Raw genomic sequence first — 16,987 nt, forward strand, 5'->3', positions numbered from 1 at the left:
ACCAGTACTCTATAAGAGACTTTTAATCTTTACAATTCAAAAACATTTTCTTCAAGCACTGAGGGCTTTAGACGTGTTTTGTCAAAATTATTGTCATTTTAATTAATATCGTGTTCTGTTTCCAAGATAAGTTTCAGTAATGCTGGATACATCCATTACAATGTTTATGTGCACCACGAACTCTTTGTGACTTCACAGAAGACAACACTGCCTTGTCCATTAAACTGCAGTTTTATTATCTTAAAGCTTAATGATTGATGGTGAATGCTCATTTTTGTGTAACAAAATGTTTAAGATGAATAGTTTTCGTGACAACTATAATAAAGCACACTGCTGTGGTGTCATCTGCAAATTGTACAGTGCAAACAGAATCGTAGTAAACCAGTATCTTGTGTTTTAAATGCTTGATTAACAGCAGTAGCACCAGTATGATGTTCACATTCACATGTTCTCTCTTTAACACACCCACTGGATGAAACGGTCAAATAAAGTGGACCGGGACAGATCCGAGAAGTCTTTTCCTTTAAAGATAGCGGCCTGGTCATCCAGGGCCAGCTCCATAAGGACTTTTTGGTCAACGTCACTTCCTGTAGCCACCACTGTGGAGACAACCTGTGCCCCACGCATGGCACTGACCGCCTCGTCCAGGTTGTTGCTGTCAGTAATGCCGTCTGTGATGAAAACAAATGAAACCTCCGCGTTGCGTCTTGTCAGGCGAGCATTACCTTTACCCACGATTGTGTCAATGGCGTGGAAGATGGCAGGCCCTACGCTTGAAGAAGAATCCAGATAAGGCAAGCGTGCTATGCCACCGGCGATGACCGCAGGGTCGTGTGTGAGAGGAAAAGCCACATGGTTCTCGCCCTCGCTGCCGAACTCCATCAGTGCCAAGCGGGCTCGCATACGATCATTCTTGCCTCGGGCAAGTACCAGTCTGTCTGCCGCTGCCATCACAAATTCACGGACACGCCGGAAGTTCTCCGTCCCAAGGCGCTCTGAGCCATCTAATAGAAATACCAAATCCACCGGCCGCTGGACACAAGGAGCTACATCAGGTTCTGTAATGAAAGAAAGCTGATCGCTTACTGAGCTGCACTCCATTATACCACTGAACAAATCATCAAACAGTGAATAACACTCACCACTTTTACAGGGGAGATCAGGGCACACAATCACAGGATCTGGAAGAGAAGAACATGGATATAATGGGACAAATGGTCAGAAGGACCTGTATCATCCTGCTGTGTGTGCGTACTGGTCTAGGCTTACTGGGACAGAGCACAGTCTCCATTGTCTCGATGAAGTCGTCAGCCACCAAGTCAACGTAACGCTTCATCCCAGTGACGCGTTCCTTCTTGTTGCATGCAATCGACCCCAAGATCTCATCATCCTGTTCCTTTTCAAACATATCACCAACCCCGATGGCATTCACTACCACATCATTGTCACAAAGGTACTGGAGCAGATTCTCGTTGTCACGGGGGTCAAAGCGGCCGTCTGTGATCACCACCACTGATACTTTGGCTTGGGCTCTCTTGCCGTCCCTGATAAGGTTATCATAGGCAAACTTGAGAGCCGACGGTGTGAAGGTGCCCCCAGCAATCCACTGCAGCTTCTTCACTGCCGTTTTAAAGGCAGACATTGAGTTGATGTCTGGGTCATCGAGACGAATGGCCTCAAAAGTCCCGTTGTGACTGAACTGTACAACTCCGACTCTTGTGCCTAGAAAAGAAAGACATGTCAAGTGTTGCAGATGAGGCTCGCCGTAATCTATAAGTCATTAGAGTCAACAAATCCCACAAAAAGACCAAAACCAAGTCTGTCACTCAATACTTTACCCGGTTTGTAAATGTGTCACACATTTGTTTTTTTGTAACCCAAACTGTTAAATATGCATTTGGCCAGGACTACATTAAGTCATGTATGGATACACATATGGTGCAGTTGTTAGTATTTACAGCAGCAGGATGCTGTGGATGTGGAATTGACTCAGAAGTAACTGCAATGTCCATGGCTCTTTTATGCATTTTTCGTTTTTTTAAGAAAACAATGGAAGTACGGCACAGAGGAATAAACTATACCAGGCGTGGGTTATGTCATAAATGAATGGTTAGTGTTGATCTTTACATTGGATTCTGTGAAAATGAGAAAAATCTAAAATATTGCTCACGTTATCCTTTAAATGTTTTAGTTAATGTCCTTTTCAGCAATTGGAAAAATTCAAACAAGCATTTCTAATGTTTAGGCTTATGGTGAAACGATATTAAGTTGAAATATTAACTGGCTGCCCTTAAGATGGCTTTATATTCAATGGTGATTCACTCTTTGGAACTGGTTAATCTTTTATGGCAATCTCTGCTTCTTGTCACTTGAAATTGTGTCTGCAAAAGGATTTGCTGGGATGTCTGTTGCTCAACTGTACCGGTTGATGACGCAGGGTCGCTGGCCATAGATCCCAGCCTGTTGATGGTGTTGATAACAAAGTTCTTTTCCAGGGTGAAGTTTGTCAGCCCAACACTCTCTGAGCTATCTATTACAAATACAATGTCCAGAGCTCCACAGTGCTTCTCGCAGTCTGAGACAAAAGACAAGAACTGGATCAGTATGTTTAAAGACGCTAAGCGATCGTGCGATGTTTGATCTCTGATGATATTTACCACAACAACCACACGTCTCCCTGATGTAAGTCATGACGTCACAGTCCTGCAGTGACAAGTGTGCAATGTTAAAAGTAACAACCAAGCGAATCTAATCAATGTATAGTATTTTCAAAACTGCAATGCTTTTTAAAGTTGACTCACATTGAGCCCAGGATCGCCCGCTGGCCCTGGGTCCCCCTGCCCCCACACACACATGCAAAGAGAGAGGAATGCAATTGGATCTCAAATTTGTACGCATGGTCAAGTCATTTGAGTGGTTGTGCTGTTGCTTACATCAGATCCAGGACCTCCTCTGGGTCCTCTTTCTCCTGGCTCACCCGATTGACCTGGTTCCCCCTGCACAGAAAACAATTTTCAGTGAAAGTCAAACATTTTTCTCTATCAAGTTCAATTTCTTTAATTAATATTTTTTTCTTTACTGATGTCTGCATAAGATTAACCCCAATTGTGCATAAAAGGTGGTTTTTCATGCAGAAGTCTAATGTATGTATGTTCCAAACCACAACTAGTTTGTTTCATGAAGCATTTCTAAAAAACTAAACCCCATGTGTGCACTATGACTAACTCGACACAACATCTTAAACTGTGCAACTACACGGATGTTAATTGTTAATGATGGTGTTTGTAGGTGATCTCAGGAAACATCACAGCCATGTGTGCCAAAATGAGAAACTGCACCTGGTATAATATCATGGTATTATATATAATATGCACGCAATGTTTGGGGTAATTTCACCCAAATTACAAAAGAGATATTGGAGCGTATCCTCTAACTCAGGAGGATGACAAGAAGGCCATGGGTCAGAACTGAAACCTGGTCACTGCAAAGGACTCATATTGAATCGGACGCACACTCTACCGGGTGACCTTGAGGTTTCCGCAAAGATATGCTAATAAACTTTCAGTTATTTCACCTCAGCAGTTCATCAAAATGTGTTTCTGAACACGTTTGAGGCGAGAAGTGGGCCATCCAGTTGTTGAATTTTAACTCATATTAGATCTACAAATGCCCAATTTAAAAGTTTGTTTTGACTTGTAAGGCCAGGGTACTGATGCATTGCCTGTTCTTGGCTGTGGTTGTCTTTCAAAATGTTGCAGAATGGGAACAAAGTTAAGGTATCGCTGACGGTGCAACATGCATGTCAATTTAATTAAATCTTCAGTGTCCTTGTACATTTGTTGCCACCATAAATGTGTTATCACTGTAAACGTGATCCATCAAAGTTAAGCAAAACGTGTTGATGCCTGTATAAATTGCTATCAGCTAGATACCTTTGGTAGGCTAACAGAAGCCTATATACTGTATATTTAAAGGCAAATTGTGCAGAATTGAAGGCGGGACCTGCACCTGCACACTTGCTTGACTGTTCCTCAGTGTGTCTTTCATTTTGGAAAGACGCACTGATGTTTAGCTTTTAAAAGTAATAATTCTGTGTCGTGAGCAAACAGTTAATTCTACTTTTATTACAGTATACTGTAATATCAGACATCTACTGTAAAAACTAGGGCAAATACAATGAAGGCTATCTGCGTGGCTAGATATTATAAGTGTTAAGAATCCCTGAGGCGTAGCAGCATGAACGGCAGACATCTTCAGGCACTTTCTGCACATCATGAACATATTTTCATTTCATCATTCATTATTAAGCTACATGTCTCAGAGCACAAGTTGCTCTCACTGAAACAAATTGCACTTAAAACATTTTGTGATTAATCTTACAGGCCCTCCTGATGGTCCTTTATCTCCAGGTTCTCCTTTGGCACCACATTCACCTCTGCCCCCCCTGGGTCCTCTTCGACCAGGATCACCTCGGTCTCCCTGGAAACACCAGAGTTGCTTCACACAGGTATTTTCTGTTTTCTCTGTCCAAATGTAAATGCAAAAAAACAATTGCAGCGTTGCTAAGAGCATGCCAATCAACTGGGGGTGATTTGATCCTGACCCAAAGCCATTTTGTCCAATCAGAAGCCTGAAGAAAAGCTATAGTTGGAAGGCTACCTGGCTTTGCATGAGGTAAACCGGCAGCAATGGTTCATCGATCCATCATAAGCGCACTCTGACACCTCTGTTCCTCATATAGTGGAAGAATAACTGTACATTTATGTGTAAGCATGTCAAACATCTTGCTAGCAAGATAAGAACCAGCACTAATTTGGACACATCCCCCATTGCACAAAATGTTGCCTCATTTGTGGCGCCTCACTAAGGTGATAACAGCACACACACGTCTACACAATAACACCGAAAACAGAGTTTCCAAAAGCGTTCGACACGTGGAAATAAGGCTAAAATGCATTAATACTACATAAAAAATACCTGGGTGCATGTGCTTTAGACTCAAATATGCAAAAATGATGTGAGGTAAAACAGAAAACCGTACATTGGGTCCTCTTGATCCAGGATAGCTGAATCCCGGTCTTCCGTTGTCCCCCTTTACAAGAAAAAAATGACATCAATCAGAAAATGTTAGAGCATATTACACGACGCATTGATGAAAGTGATTCAGAGAAAAGTTTTACCCACTTTGGGTCCAAGGGGCCCAGTGTCTCCCCTTGGTCCAGGATCTCCGGGATTTCCCCTTGTGCCCTGCAACCGCAGAAGAAACTTTCAAAATGAATGTCGTATCATTTACCGTGTATTTCACTCAGATCATTTAAGAATCCAATTAAAACACAAGTTCAGACAATGAACATTTAGCGTTGATGATTGAAATGTTATAAAAAGACACACATTAACTCCGGGGGACCCTGGTTCTCCGGGCCGACCCCTCGGTCCTGGTACTCCTTGGTCTCCCTGGAAGAGAAAGTAAGAGAGAAAACATCATTACTGGACATCCCCTTCGATACAGCCCACATACTTACTCATGCAGATGGGAATTTGGCAATGCACTGTACTGGACCAATTTCTTTTTAAAAAGCTACTTTTTTCTTTTGCAGAACAATTTCCCTGGAAGATGTGTTTTTATGAAAACAAACTCAGCTCAGGCTGTTTTGGCAGTACACCAAGACATGAAGGGGAGGCTTATTATCAGATGTTATGGGAGGTCTGAGGAAGACTTGCTGAGTTCTCAGGAAGCTGCTGAGTCATCCCTCTACCAAGAATCCACCCACAACATGATCCCCTCACCTTTGCACCATTGGGTCCATCTTGTCCGGGCCGGCCTCTGCCTCCGTATGACCCTCGTTCTCCCTCGAAAACAAATGAATATGTTAGGATTTGAATCACGCCATCAATCGTCAACTAACAACAGATTTCAGCAGAATGTATGTGTGTGTGTGTGTGTGTGTGTGTGGGGGGGGGGGGTTCTTTTGAGATTATGGCGAGGAAATGTTTTGTAGCAACGCCAAATCAGTGAGCAAGGGCGTGTTTCTGTAAATGCCCACAGAGGGATTAGAATCTCATGGGAGTCATGTCTCTCATGCGTTTTTTAAAATTCTCTTGTGAGATCAACAGCGTCCTCTGTGATTTGTTAGCGTTTCGCAACACTAAGTTGTTATTTGGCTGCTGGATCACCAGCTCCAGCTCCCGTTCCCATCATGTTCCTCTCTGCATGTTTTTTTTTACACATTACACTAAACTGAGTCATATTTCAGATTAAATTATATAGTGTTGCATTTTCTGCAGCTGTGCCGAGTTTGTCTTTCAAAAGGCAACTGCTCTCAATGCAACGTACCTGCTCCAAAAAACAAAACTGAAAATACAGAAAGGACATCAGTGGATGAAAGAATGATTAAAGTAAACACAAATGTAGTTTTCTCTGAGCGCCAAACATACCTTCTCTCCTTTTAGCCCATCAGGACCTTGTCCTCCCTTTGTTCCAGAGTCTCCTCTCCTACCCTGTTAATATTTATTATTTAATAAAAATTTATAACAAGCTATGGAAAATTCTCAAAATGATATGATGATGAATATTTTTTCTCAAAAGTGAGATACCGCTTCGCCTTTTGGTCCGGGTGAGCCAGTAGACCCCTGCAAGAATGAATGGTTCTATTTCAGTCAGCTTTGTAACATTCACTTATATTCACTTATGTATAATAAGTAATAAAATAAATGTTCTGTACCGGAGGTCCCTTTTCGCCCGGTGGCCCTGGGTTTCCGGCATTTCCTATTTCACCCTAACAAACACAGATGTTTGATTTAGTTTTTCCGTGAAGGAGAATATTCATTTTCTGACAATGTTTTCTGACTGAATTTAGTTTGATATTTACCTTTGGTCCCTGTCCACCCGCAAGGCCAGGGGGACCTGGCTTTCCAGGAATGCCTTGGTCACCCTAAACAAACAAACAAACAAACAAACATGACTGAAGACATTACCTAACGCACATCTTAAAGTCTACTGGGCCCATGAAATATTGAGATGTTTTGCAGTTTCTAGTTTTAGCTCTATCCCGTTGTGAAAATCTTGACCTGCTGGTGAACAAAAAATGCAATATCAGTATTTGGGATTGATGAATTTTGCCTCTTCATAGTGAATTGAGAATAACTGATTGAAAACAATGAAACTGATTAAAAATGCTGCACTATTTTTAACCGCAGCTGCAGTGTCGGTCCGCCGATTCACCACTTTGGTCGAGACTGAAATATCTCAACAACTATTGAGTGATTTTTTTGCACAGATGTTCACGTTCCCTAGAGGATGAACCCTATCCCTATTCTTTTGTTTGTGCTTTGTCGTCTCTCAGGTCTCTGCTGATGGTGGTGGGGCCTGCTGTTGTGGTCCTGCATGACGCTTCCTGCTACTATTATAATCCATAACCTTAGCTGTGCTTGTTTCTACTATTCTGATGTATTAACTGCCATAACATATAAGTCATATTCACATTACTATAGATATTATTATAGTTAGTGGAAGTTTGTCTTTCTCTGTCTTTGTGTCTGTCTTTGTCTCTCTCTGTCCATCTGTCCGTCTTTTCTCTCTTTCTCTCGCCTTTTCTTCCTCCCCAACCGGTGCAGACAGATGTCCGTCCTCCACAGAGCTGGGTCTGTCCGACGTTCCTGACGGTTATAGGGAAGGTTTTCGTTGCCACCGTACTCTACGGGGGACATGTTGGGTCTATGTAAATCATAAATAAGTCACAGAGTGTGGTCTTTACCTAGTTTGTAAAGTGTCCTGAGATAACTTTTGTTATGATTTGGCACTATAAATAAAATTGAATTGAATTGAATTGAATTATTCACTTTGATTGTCCTCCGATTTTCCTCTAGCGCTACCATGAGGCTGACATTTATGAGTGAAATATCCCATCAAATTTTTGAATGGATTTGAAATTTAGTTCAGACATTCACATCCCCCTCAGGTTGAATTCTAATGATGTTGGGAAGCCCTTCACTTTTCATCCAACGTTGTCATCAGGTCAAGATTTCATTTGTAGAATACTTGAGTAAATGCCTCATGTTATATGAGGGCTCTCAATCTTTCGACTCAGTGAGAGTCTTGAGAAAATCGACTCCCTGCAATCAGGTGCGTGGCACCAGGTGTGGGGAGACTTCATACACCCTGAATCTTCAGTGCTCTGTGCCGACTCATTATTTCACCTTCAGAGGTAGTGAGAGGTTCTCCCTGGTCTCAGTGTGTCTATAAACACCACCTCAGAACTTTGTGTGTATTTGATGCCTGTTTCCCAATGTATAACTAGGGGTGATGGAGAGTGTGTTGTGACTCCAGTCATTTGGGTTATCAAAGGTCTCCCTTTTCCTTTCGTTTTGTGTTTTCTGGGTCTCCTTGACAATTTTGGTTTTGAGTCAGCTGCCTGGCAGCGGTGGTTTAGTTAATCATTTTAGTACTTTATTTCATTAAGGAAGCCTGTAGTGGCTCTATACAGTTTTGTTGTTTCTTCTCCCCTTTTCAATCTATTGCGATTTTGTGGTTATCCCTCTGGGAAAACTTTGAGACACCCCTGGGTCCACACCTGTGCCCCTCCCTTTACCATATCCCATCAGCCTCAGATGTAATTTTCTCTTGGTGCTTAACAAATGTTAGCATGCACACCACACTAAGATCGTGAACATAATCAAAATTATACCTGCGTTAGCATTGTTAGCATTAGCTGAAAGCGCTGCTTTGGCTAAAAGTACAACCTAAAAGTAAAACCTCGCAGTTTGGATTAAAACACAAACCTTTACTCCTTTGTCACCAGGTGGCCCAGTGTCACCAACGTCACCATGGTAACCATCTGCTCCCTTTTAGAGAAAAAGACAAAATGAAACAGTAGTTTAGTAAACCAGCAAACTACCTATGTGGCTGATGGATGTAAAATTAACCACCCACGTAAATCAAATCAATAAGATTGTTGAGTAGAATTGGACCTACGTTTCTCACCTTGGTCAGAATATACCACATTTAACAACAGCACCTTGAGAGCAACCTGTGAAAATTAATTTACCTTGTCACCTGAATCCCCTTTGCAACCAGGAGCTCCAATCCGGCCAATTTTACCCTGAAGATTTCCCAGAGACAACGATATCGTTAGTGTACTGAACAGACCAGAGTCATGGTGGCTGTACAATTTATTTCTATTGTATGAAAATTCACCTTTTGGCCATCCGTTCCATTCTTGCCGGATACTCCTGCCACGCCCTGAGTATTTGGATGTCAGTGAAGACAGAACATTAACTACAGTATGCAGTAAACACGGATGTGGTAGGATATAAAATATGTGCAAGCATCACATTAAAACTGTTATTTACCTTTGCTCCAGCTGCTCCGATTTCACCCTGATGAGGTAAAGCAGATTAATTTAACATAATTTAATTCAAATTGACAGTTGAACAGAAAAGTGTGGTGGAGTGATATAAAGATTTATCTCTCACCTTGTCACCTTTCGAACCAATCTCTCCCTATATCAGAGCACAGACGGACATGTTATTGAGATAATGAATGACAATTTAGCTATGAAGCACACAAGATGATCAATCAGTGGGCCTCAGCAAACCTTTGGACCGGGTTGTCCGATTGGACCTTCAATGCCAGGATCCCCCTGAAATATGATAATAAATCATATTCAGCTTAAAATGAATACCATATTGTTTTTACAGAATTTCAAGTGTAATCGTGATGCTACTCCTACATACCTGTCTTCCTGCTTGACCTTTAGGCCCAGCAGGACCTCCGTCTCCTTTCATACCCTAGAAATAAGCAGAAGTATTGACGTTTCAACATAACAATATTTGAACAAACAGAAAAATACATAGTTTCTATATATTTTTAAATAAGATTTTGTTTTTCGATACTAACTTTTGGACCTCGAGGCCCTCTTGGTCCAGGGATCCCAGGAGTCTCAAAGCATCTATGTTCATAACACTACACGATCAAAGAGGACAGCAAAACAACAATAAACTTAAAACATGAAATCTAAGAAATCGTTTTTGGAGCAGAAATGTATCCATTTTTAATGACAAGTCCCGTAACATACACATAATAAGTATTTTTTACCTGTACATAGGCTTGATGTTTCTGCAAAGAAAAAAACAACAGTAAGTGAAAAGTACCTGATAGTGACACTTTAATTTAAAGGTCCCATATCGTAAAAGGTGAGATTTTCCTGTGTTTTTTAAATTACTTTTTCTTAATATGCAGGTTGAGGTACTTTATAAATACTGCGAAAGTGTCAAAACACTCAATCCACAGAGAAATGCACACAGCCCTCCGAGAGCACAGATGCAGAAGACCCGGAAACACTGACCAATCAGAGCAGACTAGGCTCTTTTGGGACAGACACTATAACGTTTCAGACAGAGGGTGAAAACAGGTACAATCCAGACAGACAGCATGAGAACAATGATGTGTTTTTGAAAGGAAAAGTAAACCTGTTCTAGTAGAAACCTAAAATATATGTATGAACCCATAAGTGAGCATAATATGGGACCTTTAAATCTGAGTTTGAATATAAGCTTTCAATATAAGAAAGTTAAGAGATTTCAGATCACCATGGCTTTTATGATACGATTGATGGATTTTGTCTGTATTTCCGGTTTCCCATCAACGATGTCCACAACTATGTAGTCATCGCGGTACAGTTCAGCAGGAGAGCTGGCCATCTCGGTCATCCCTAATTTGTCGATAGTTCTGGACGGTGCCACTGAGAAGATTTGGATCCCTTTCTCGCGGGCCCTCTCTGCCGTCGCCTTTATCCCTCCACATGGTTCTCCTGTCACAAACCCATCAGTGATGACCACAGAGAAGAGGACGGCTTTCGTCTCTGAGTAGTGGTGGGTCATGTAGTGAGACATTTTTTCGAGGGCGCAGTCGGTGAAGGTGCCTTTGCCCTCATATATAATCTTATTGAGGTTCCTGATGAAGTTCTCCTTGGTTGTGAACTGACTGAAGACATGCTGCGTCTCAGAGAAGTTCAGGCCTCCAATGGACCAGGAGATCTGGACCTGGCCCCTATACTCCTCGTCAATCAGGCTCTGGGCAAACATCTTGGTGAACTCCCTAATTTTATTCACCAGGCTCCCAGGAGGGGACTCCTGTAAGGCGATGGTCTCTGAGGTGTCGATGGTGAAAAACAGCTTGATGGGGCAGTCAATAATCCCAGCTGGAGGAGAGAACATCGATAGAGCTGTTAACTTTACTGCTTTGTTGCACTTTAAGTATCATTTGTGGCACTAGACAAAAATCACAAATCAATCAAAGTACATTTACTCAATGATGTGTGAAGTAAAGTTTTGAGGGTAGTTTTACTAAATTAAAAATTTTGCACACAAAACATATGAATGAATTGTGATGCTTTATTTAATTTGATTTGCAAAGCCAACTCTGTTTATCTACTTTTAAGCAAGGAAAATATCAGAGTACATCTTCCACCATTGGTATAGTTTTGTGGTACTTTTATTTTCATTTCATGCTATTTCTTACTTTTTACTCCACTACATTTTTTCATTCTCCAAAGCTAGAGTTGCTCATCCTTGACCAAATAACACATTAGCACTGCTTATGTGTTAATGCATCAATTACCATCCAATAATACAACAACACTAACAGGGACCATTCTACATAATGGTTACTTTTACTTTTGATACTTTAAGTACAATCGGTTGCCAAGACTTCGTTAGTTTAACATCCGTAAAATTGTTTCTTCAACTACTGAATAAATGAAAATGCTAGAAATTGATGAATTAAACTCACTCTTACAATCTTGAGGTCTGGGTGTGGGCTGGAGTGGAGGCGGAGTTGGTCCTGGACTGTCACCTCGCCCAGGTATGGGCCTGGGCCCACGAGGGGTCAGACCTTGAGGGACTGCAGCTTGGAGCATGCATAGAAAGATGAACCCAGAAATCATCGCCATTTTTTCCTGCCTAAAAACAAGACTGAGATGAGGGGACAGTTGTCGAAGGCTTACTTTTAACTCCAACGTTCTCTTTGAATGCAGGAAATAGCTGTCACACAAGTGAGACTTAACAGAAGGCGTCTCCACAGAGCTCAGGAATGTTTATCTTTGTTTTAAACAATCTCAGTGAAGAACCACACTGTGTGGAAAAAAGACAACAATATTCTAAATTGTAGCTGAAATGGAAATTTTAGTTGTTGCATCTTGTCTGTTTGGTGAAACTAACATCCACGGTTCACAAATGTTTTCCTGTCAAGAACAATAAAACATAAAAAAAGATATCAGAAGATAAGATTCTGTTTAAGGAAGGTCCGCATCTGAAGAACAGTTGTGTGGTGTTAGCTGATATAACAGGATTACAAATGTATAAATGAGGATAACATTTACTCAAAAGCAGAAAATAAAATACAAATGATTAAGACACAGATTCAACTGTTGTTTTTCGACCCACATCGACAGCTGGGGTTCCCTAAACACAAAGACAACAGATCATTTATTGAATGAAATTGATCCCAAAACAGCTGGGCTGTTGTGCACTGGTGGAAGGTAAGTACATTTACTTAAGTACTATTTTGAGGTACTTTTACTTTACTTGAGTATTTATTTTTAAAGCTGTTTTTTACTTCTACTCCATTACATTTATTTAACATAAAACATACAAACATTTCACTAAAATAATGTTACATTGCTATAGATTAAAGTACCCAACTGTATGTAAAGTAGATAAAAATTTGCACCATGAGCTATAACATTAAAATGCTGCTCATCAGAGGTGGAAGAAGTACTCTTGTATAAGCAGAAACACCAGTGTAGAAATATTAAGTATACTTATATAAGTATGCATTCAAATGGTTACTTAAGTATAAGAAGGACAGCATCAAAATATGCTTAAAGTACAAAAAGTAAAAGTAATCACTATGCAATATTGCTTTTTCAGATGAGGCTGTGTTATTGGTTTATAACTATTGTTGCATTAATTACTTTAATGTTAATGCTGGTAAAGATGGATTTTATTTTAATAACTTTATATACTTGGTCTACTGTGAATTTCCACCCAGGGAGCAATAACATTGATCTTAATCTGCACTGCATTATAATCTATTTATTTATTAGATTTTGTAATATTAATCTGAATAATTAGTAGTCTTACCAGAGTTATCACAGTAGTGGAGTAAAAAGTGCAACATGTGCCTCTGAAATGTGGAGTCAAAGTGTAAAGTAGCAGAACATTGAAATAGTTAAGTGTAGTGCACCTTAAAATTGTACTTTGGCTTCAGTATTGAGTTACTTTCTACCACTGTTGCTTTTACATTAATGCATCATTGTGGTCCAATACAAAATATATAACTTTGAACTTGATCATTTTGCATGATGAGTAGCCTACTTTTACTTTTAGTGTTTTAGGAGGACTGCATTTGACCTAAATTACTTTTTGAATACAGGACTCTCACTTGTACTTGTATAATTGTAATTTAATTGTCCTTTCCGAGCTATTTTCTTACAAAAACACATTTAGCTCTAAAGTCAGGTATGGTTACACACAAAATAGCTTGCTTCATAAATTGAGTTTATTATAGGCTTTCTGCTGCTTGATCCTTTGGAAAAGTTAAAGTGTACTCACCGCAGCGAGACAGACAGGGGCAGACAGAAGTCAAATCAACAAATTCAAACAGTTTCCAGAGACTGTTAAGGACAGATAACCATCTCAATCAGAAAGTTCCCATATCAGCGAGCTCGGTCAAGGTCAGCTCTCTGGTCGAGGAGCCGCCCGTCTAATCTCTACAGAGGACTCACGAGCGCGTCTGAGGGGCGCGCGTCGGACGATCACACGCACGCGGAAAGGGAATTTCATTGGAGGGTCATGTTTAGATCATCTGTCTGGTGTTTCGCATAGCAGCTGGAGACGAGGGAGACGGCACGGTCTCCGAAAAACGATGGCGTGATTCTGGAAAACGAAGCGGTTTTAAATAAACAGGACACGCCGCGATGCTCTATTTATCTGCCTGATCTGACAGAATAAATGTCACAGACTTATTCTCCAAACACTTGAACTCCCCTGCTTCACATCCTTACATGGAGAGAGCTGCACACACTCACTCTGTTTACATTTCAGGACAATACTACAGCCCCAGAGATGCATTGGGAACATTGGAATTTAACTGCCTGCCTGCAACTATCCAAAAAAATATAGTTTATGAAACAGTTATTTGATGCGTTTGCTGCTTTTTTTGTTTGGGGTTTTGGACTGCTGGTGAAATCATTTTGAATATATCTTATTGGACTGTGGGAATAAATGGTATATATAAAGTATAAGTACATTTACTAAGTGCATTTTTCGCGGTAGTACTCCTACTTCAATTGACTATTAAATATTTTGTCCACCTCGCTTTAGGCATTAAGATTTAACATACAAAACATACGATGAGCTCCTAAAGTCTGATGCTTTGTTACAGAAACCTCAACAGTGTATAAAGTAGTATATCATTTGTCATCATCCCCTTTTATTGCCAAAGACTTCGACAGCGATTTTACCATCATTCTATCCAGCCACTGACCAAACATTAAACAATCATGATGATAAACAGCAGCAGCAACCAAGGATGTTTTATTATTAATCTAGAATAATTATTATTTCTAAGTTACCACTAAAACCACACCGCACTTTTCAGTTGACATCAGAGGTTGACCCCAAATGACCCTGGCCTGTTACTCACCAACACAGTTGAGTGTCTAACAAACCTGTGGAATAGGCATAAGCCTGTGCAGAGCTGTTTGAAACCTACTGTGCATTGTTACCATGTTTACTTTCTAGCTGTCTTCACTGCTGCATTTCTGGGTGCAATACTTCCACCTATGGAATAGCTGATGTGAAACCATCAGCTACCCTTAAAAGTATGGCTCCTTAGTGCTACTATAGGGCTGTGTATTGGCAAGAACCTGGCGATATGATAAATATCACGATACAGGGGTTACAATTAAATATATTGCAATATATTGCAGTTTTTTAAAATCTAGTTTTATGAAAACCGTTACGGTGAAGTGGAGTCCGAAGATTACAACATTTCTATGGAGCAGTCAAGGTTTAAACAAGACAAAATGATCCACTGTCTGCCACAAATCTTTGATTGTAACTTTACAGGATTAAAAATCGACAGTGTTTTTGAGAATCAATACAGTGGGCTATCACAAAACATATCACGATACTCAAGTGCATCAGTATTTTCTTATACGCCTCGCAGGTGGACCCACAAGGCTGAGCCTAAAGGAACAGATAACTCAATATCCTGTTACTTTTAGATGCTGCTTACATTTTTCATTTAATTTAGTTTTAATGTTCTTTCACTCTTAAAAAACTAAGTCTGAATATTTGCTGTAAAACACACACACAGACACACAGACACACACACACACACACACACACACACACACACACACACACACACACACACACACACACACACACACACACACACACACACACACACACACACACACACACACACACACACACACACACACACACACCGGACACACACACACACACACACACACACACACACATACGTCCTCTGAATTTGGAGATGCATAAGACCCTTCAGCATGGACTGGTTCTCACTGCCACGAGGCATAAAATCAATTTTTCATTGTCTCTTGAAGGACGTTTTTCCTTTCAGACGCTTTAGATAGATCATCACAGATGACATGCCTGTCTTATCATCCGGGATTTTCTTCTCCTTTTTATTTATTTTTATAAATCACGGGCAGAGACGTGTCCCCTCTGCAGTCAGTATGGGGAGGTCACTCAGTTGTCCTGGTGATTGAAACGCTATGCTTAATTTAACTTTGGTGTTGAAAAGAAAGTGCACGTATGTACATGGTGAAAATGTTTTGTGAGGCACTTAACAGACTCATATAACGTCATTTCATTTCACTGTATAAGTTCCCAGCTGACCAAGGACTCCAACCATTAAAATTAATCACTTGTGTTTTTCATACTGGGATGCATTAAATATAGGGTTAATCTAAACAGACGGAGCTTGTTGCTGAAATTTCGAATTATTTTGAGTAAAACAATAATTGGCTAAAGAGGCTTACAATCATAATTTGTGTGACTGCCACCTGCCGTAGTCTGTGTTGTTAAGGAATTAAGTAAAGAAAAGACATATTTTAGGTTTATTCTAAGCCATTTATAGCACTCAGTTTATGTCTGGCAACGTAAAGATGTACAAAAGCTTAGTATGTTAATCATCATAATAATTATGTAAAAGCAACAACATGTAGGATTTGCTCTCAGGCTCCCCCCGTAGTTGGAAAATGGTATTTTTTTAAGACTACTGTCGCAAAAGTTGTTGTGGTTACATGTCAGGGGATACAGGAGCATTTGGTGACAAGCTGAGGATACACAAAACGCAGCCTGCCCAAGCCAGAAGTCCCAGAGAGAGGAATGTCTTCAGAGTAGCCCATAATGTATTTCAGCATGTAATGTCATATGCATTGGCGGATTAAGGTGGTCATGGGCCCCTAGGCTACTGTCTGTTTGGGCCTACCACCTTATTAATCATGCTTTGTCAGAAAAAACCCTGCTAGAACAGAAGAAGAGTCCGCAACCTTGAAAAATCCTGTCATTTTAGGAATTTTCTTTCATAGATCTTGGTCCCATTGTTCTTTCAGTCGTTATGCTTTTCTTTTCTTGCTCCGCTATCACGTTTCCTTTCTAGCATTTTGCAGCTGAGTGATGTATCATTTGATAGCAAAACAGACCTTTTGAACCCGGCCACATGATGGCAGCTGATTGGGTAAATGTGTCCCATATCCATCCAATCAGTGACTTCATTTTTTAAACGTTTCTAAGGGCCCCAATAGAAGCCGAGTTTTTTCTCCCAGTGTAGTAAATAAAATAAAAAAATAGAATAGTCTGGCCAATGCAGGGCCCCTGCACACTTGGGGCCCCGAGGCTGCAACTTAGGCCAGCCTGTGCATTAATCCGCCTCTGGTCA

General features: G+C 40.6%; 1 protein-coding gene across 3 annotated transcripts; it reads right to left on the bottom strand.

Annotated features, from left to right (window-relative positions):
• Positions 1-451: 451 nt before the first annotated feature.
• Positions 452-13,752, bottom strand: LOC310952750 (collagen alpha-2(VI) chain-like). Of its 3 annotated transcripts, none has more exons than XM_083921442.1 (28): positions 13,612-13,752; positions 11,789-11,954; positions 10,588-11,198; positions 10,094-10,114; positions 9,896-9,961; positions 9,733-9,786; positions 9,594-9,638; positions 9,472-9,498; positions 9,349-9,375; positions 9,194-9,238; positions 9,045-9,098; positions 8,779-8,841; positions 6,870-6,932; positions 6,723-6,776; positions 6,595-6,630; positions 6,436-6,498; positions 5,788-5,850; positions 5,392-5,454; positions 5,185-5,247; positions 5,042-5,092; positions 4,381-4,479; positions 2,934-2,996; positions 2,802-2,837; positions 2,658-2,703; positions 2,423-2,575; positions 1,270-1,722; positions 1,143-1,181; positions 452-1,058 (listed from the first exon to the last, which is right to left on the bottom strand). In XM_083921442.1, exons 2-28 carry the CDS (start codon positions 11,946-11,948, stop codon positions 457-459), a joined length of 3,120 nt encoding a protein of 1,039 aa, XP_083777568.1. In that variant the 5' UTR covers positions 11,949-11,954; positions 13,612-13,752; the 3' UTR covers positions 452-456. The 3 variants fall into 3 exon arrangements, with proteins under 3 accessions (XP_083777568.1, XP_083777569.1, XP_083777567.1); XM_083921443.1 differs by having other exon boundaries at positions 11,795-11,958; positions 13,612-13,746; XM_083921441.1 differs by having other exon boundaries at positions 11,789-11,958; positions 13,612-13,746.
• Between the last annotated feature and the right edge of the window lie 3,235 nt (positions 13,753-16,987).

The sequence above is a fragment of the Echiichthys vipera genome (genome assembly GCF_963691815.1).
Source record: "Echiichthys vipera genome assembly, chromosome: 10".
NCBI classification, from domain to species: Eukaryota; Metazoa; Chordata; class Actinopteri; order Perciformes; family Trachinidae; genus Echiichthys; species Echiichthys vipera.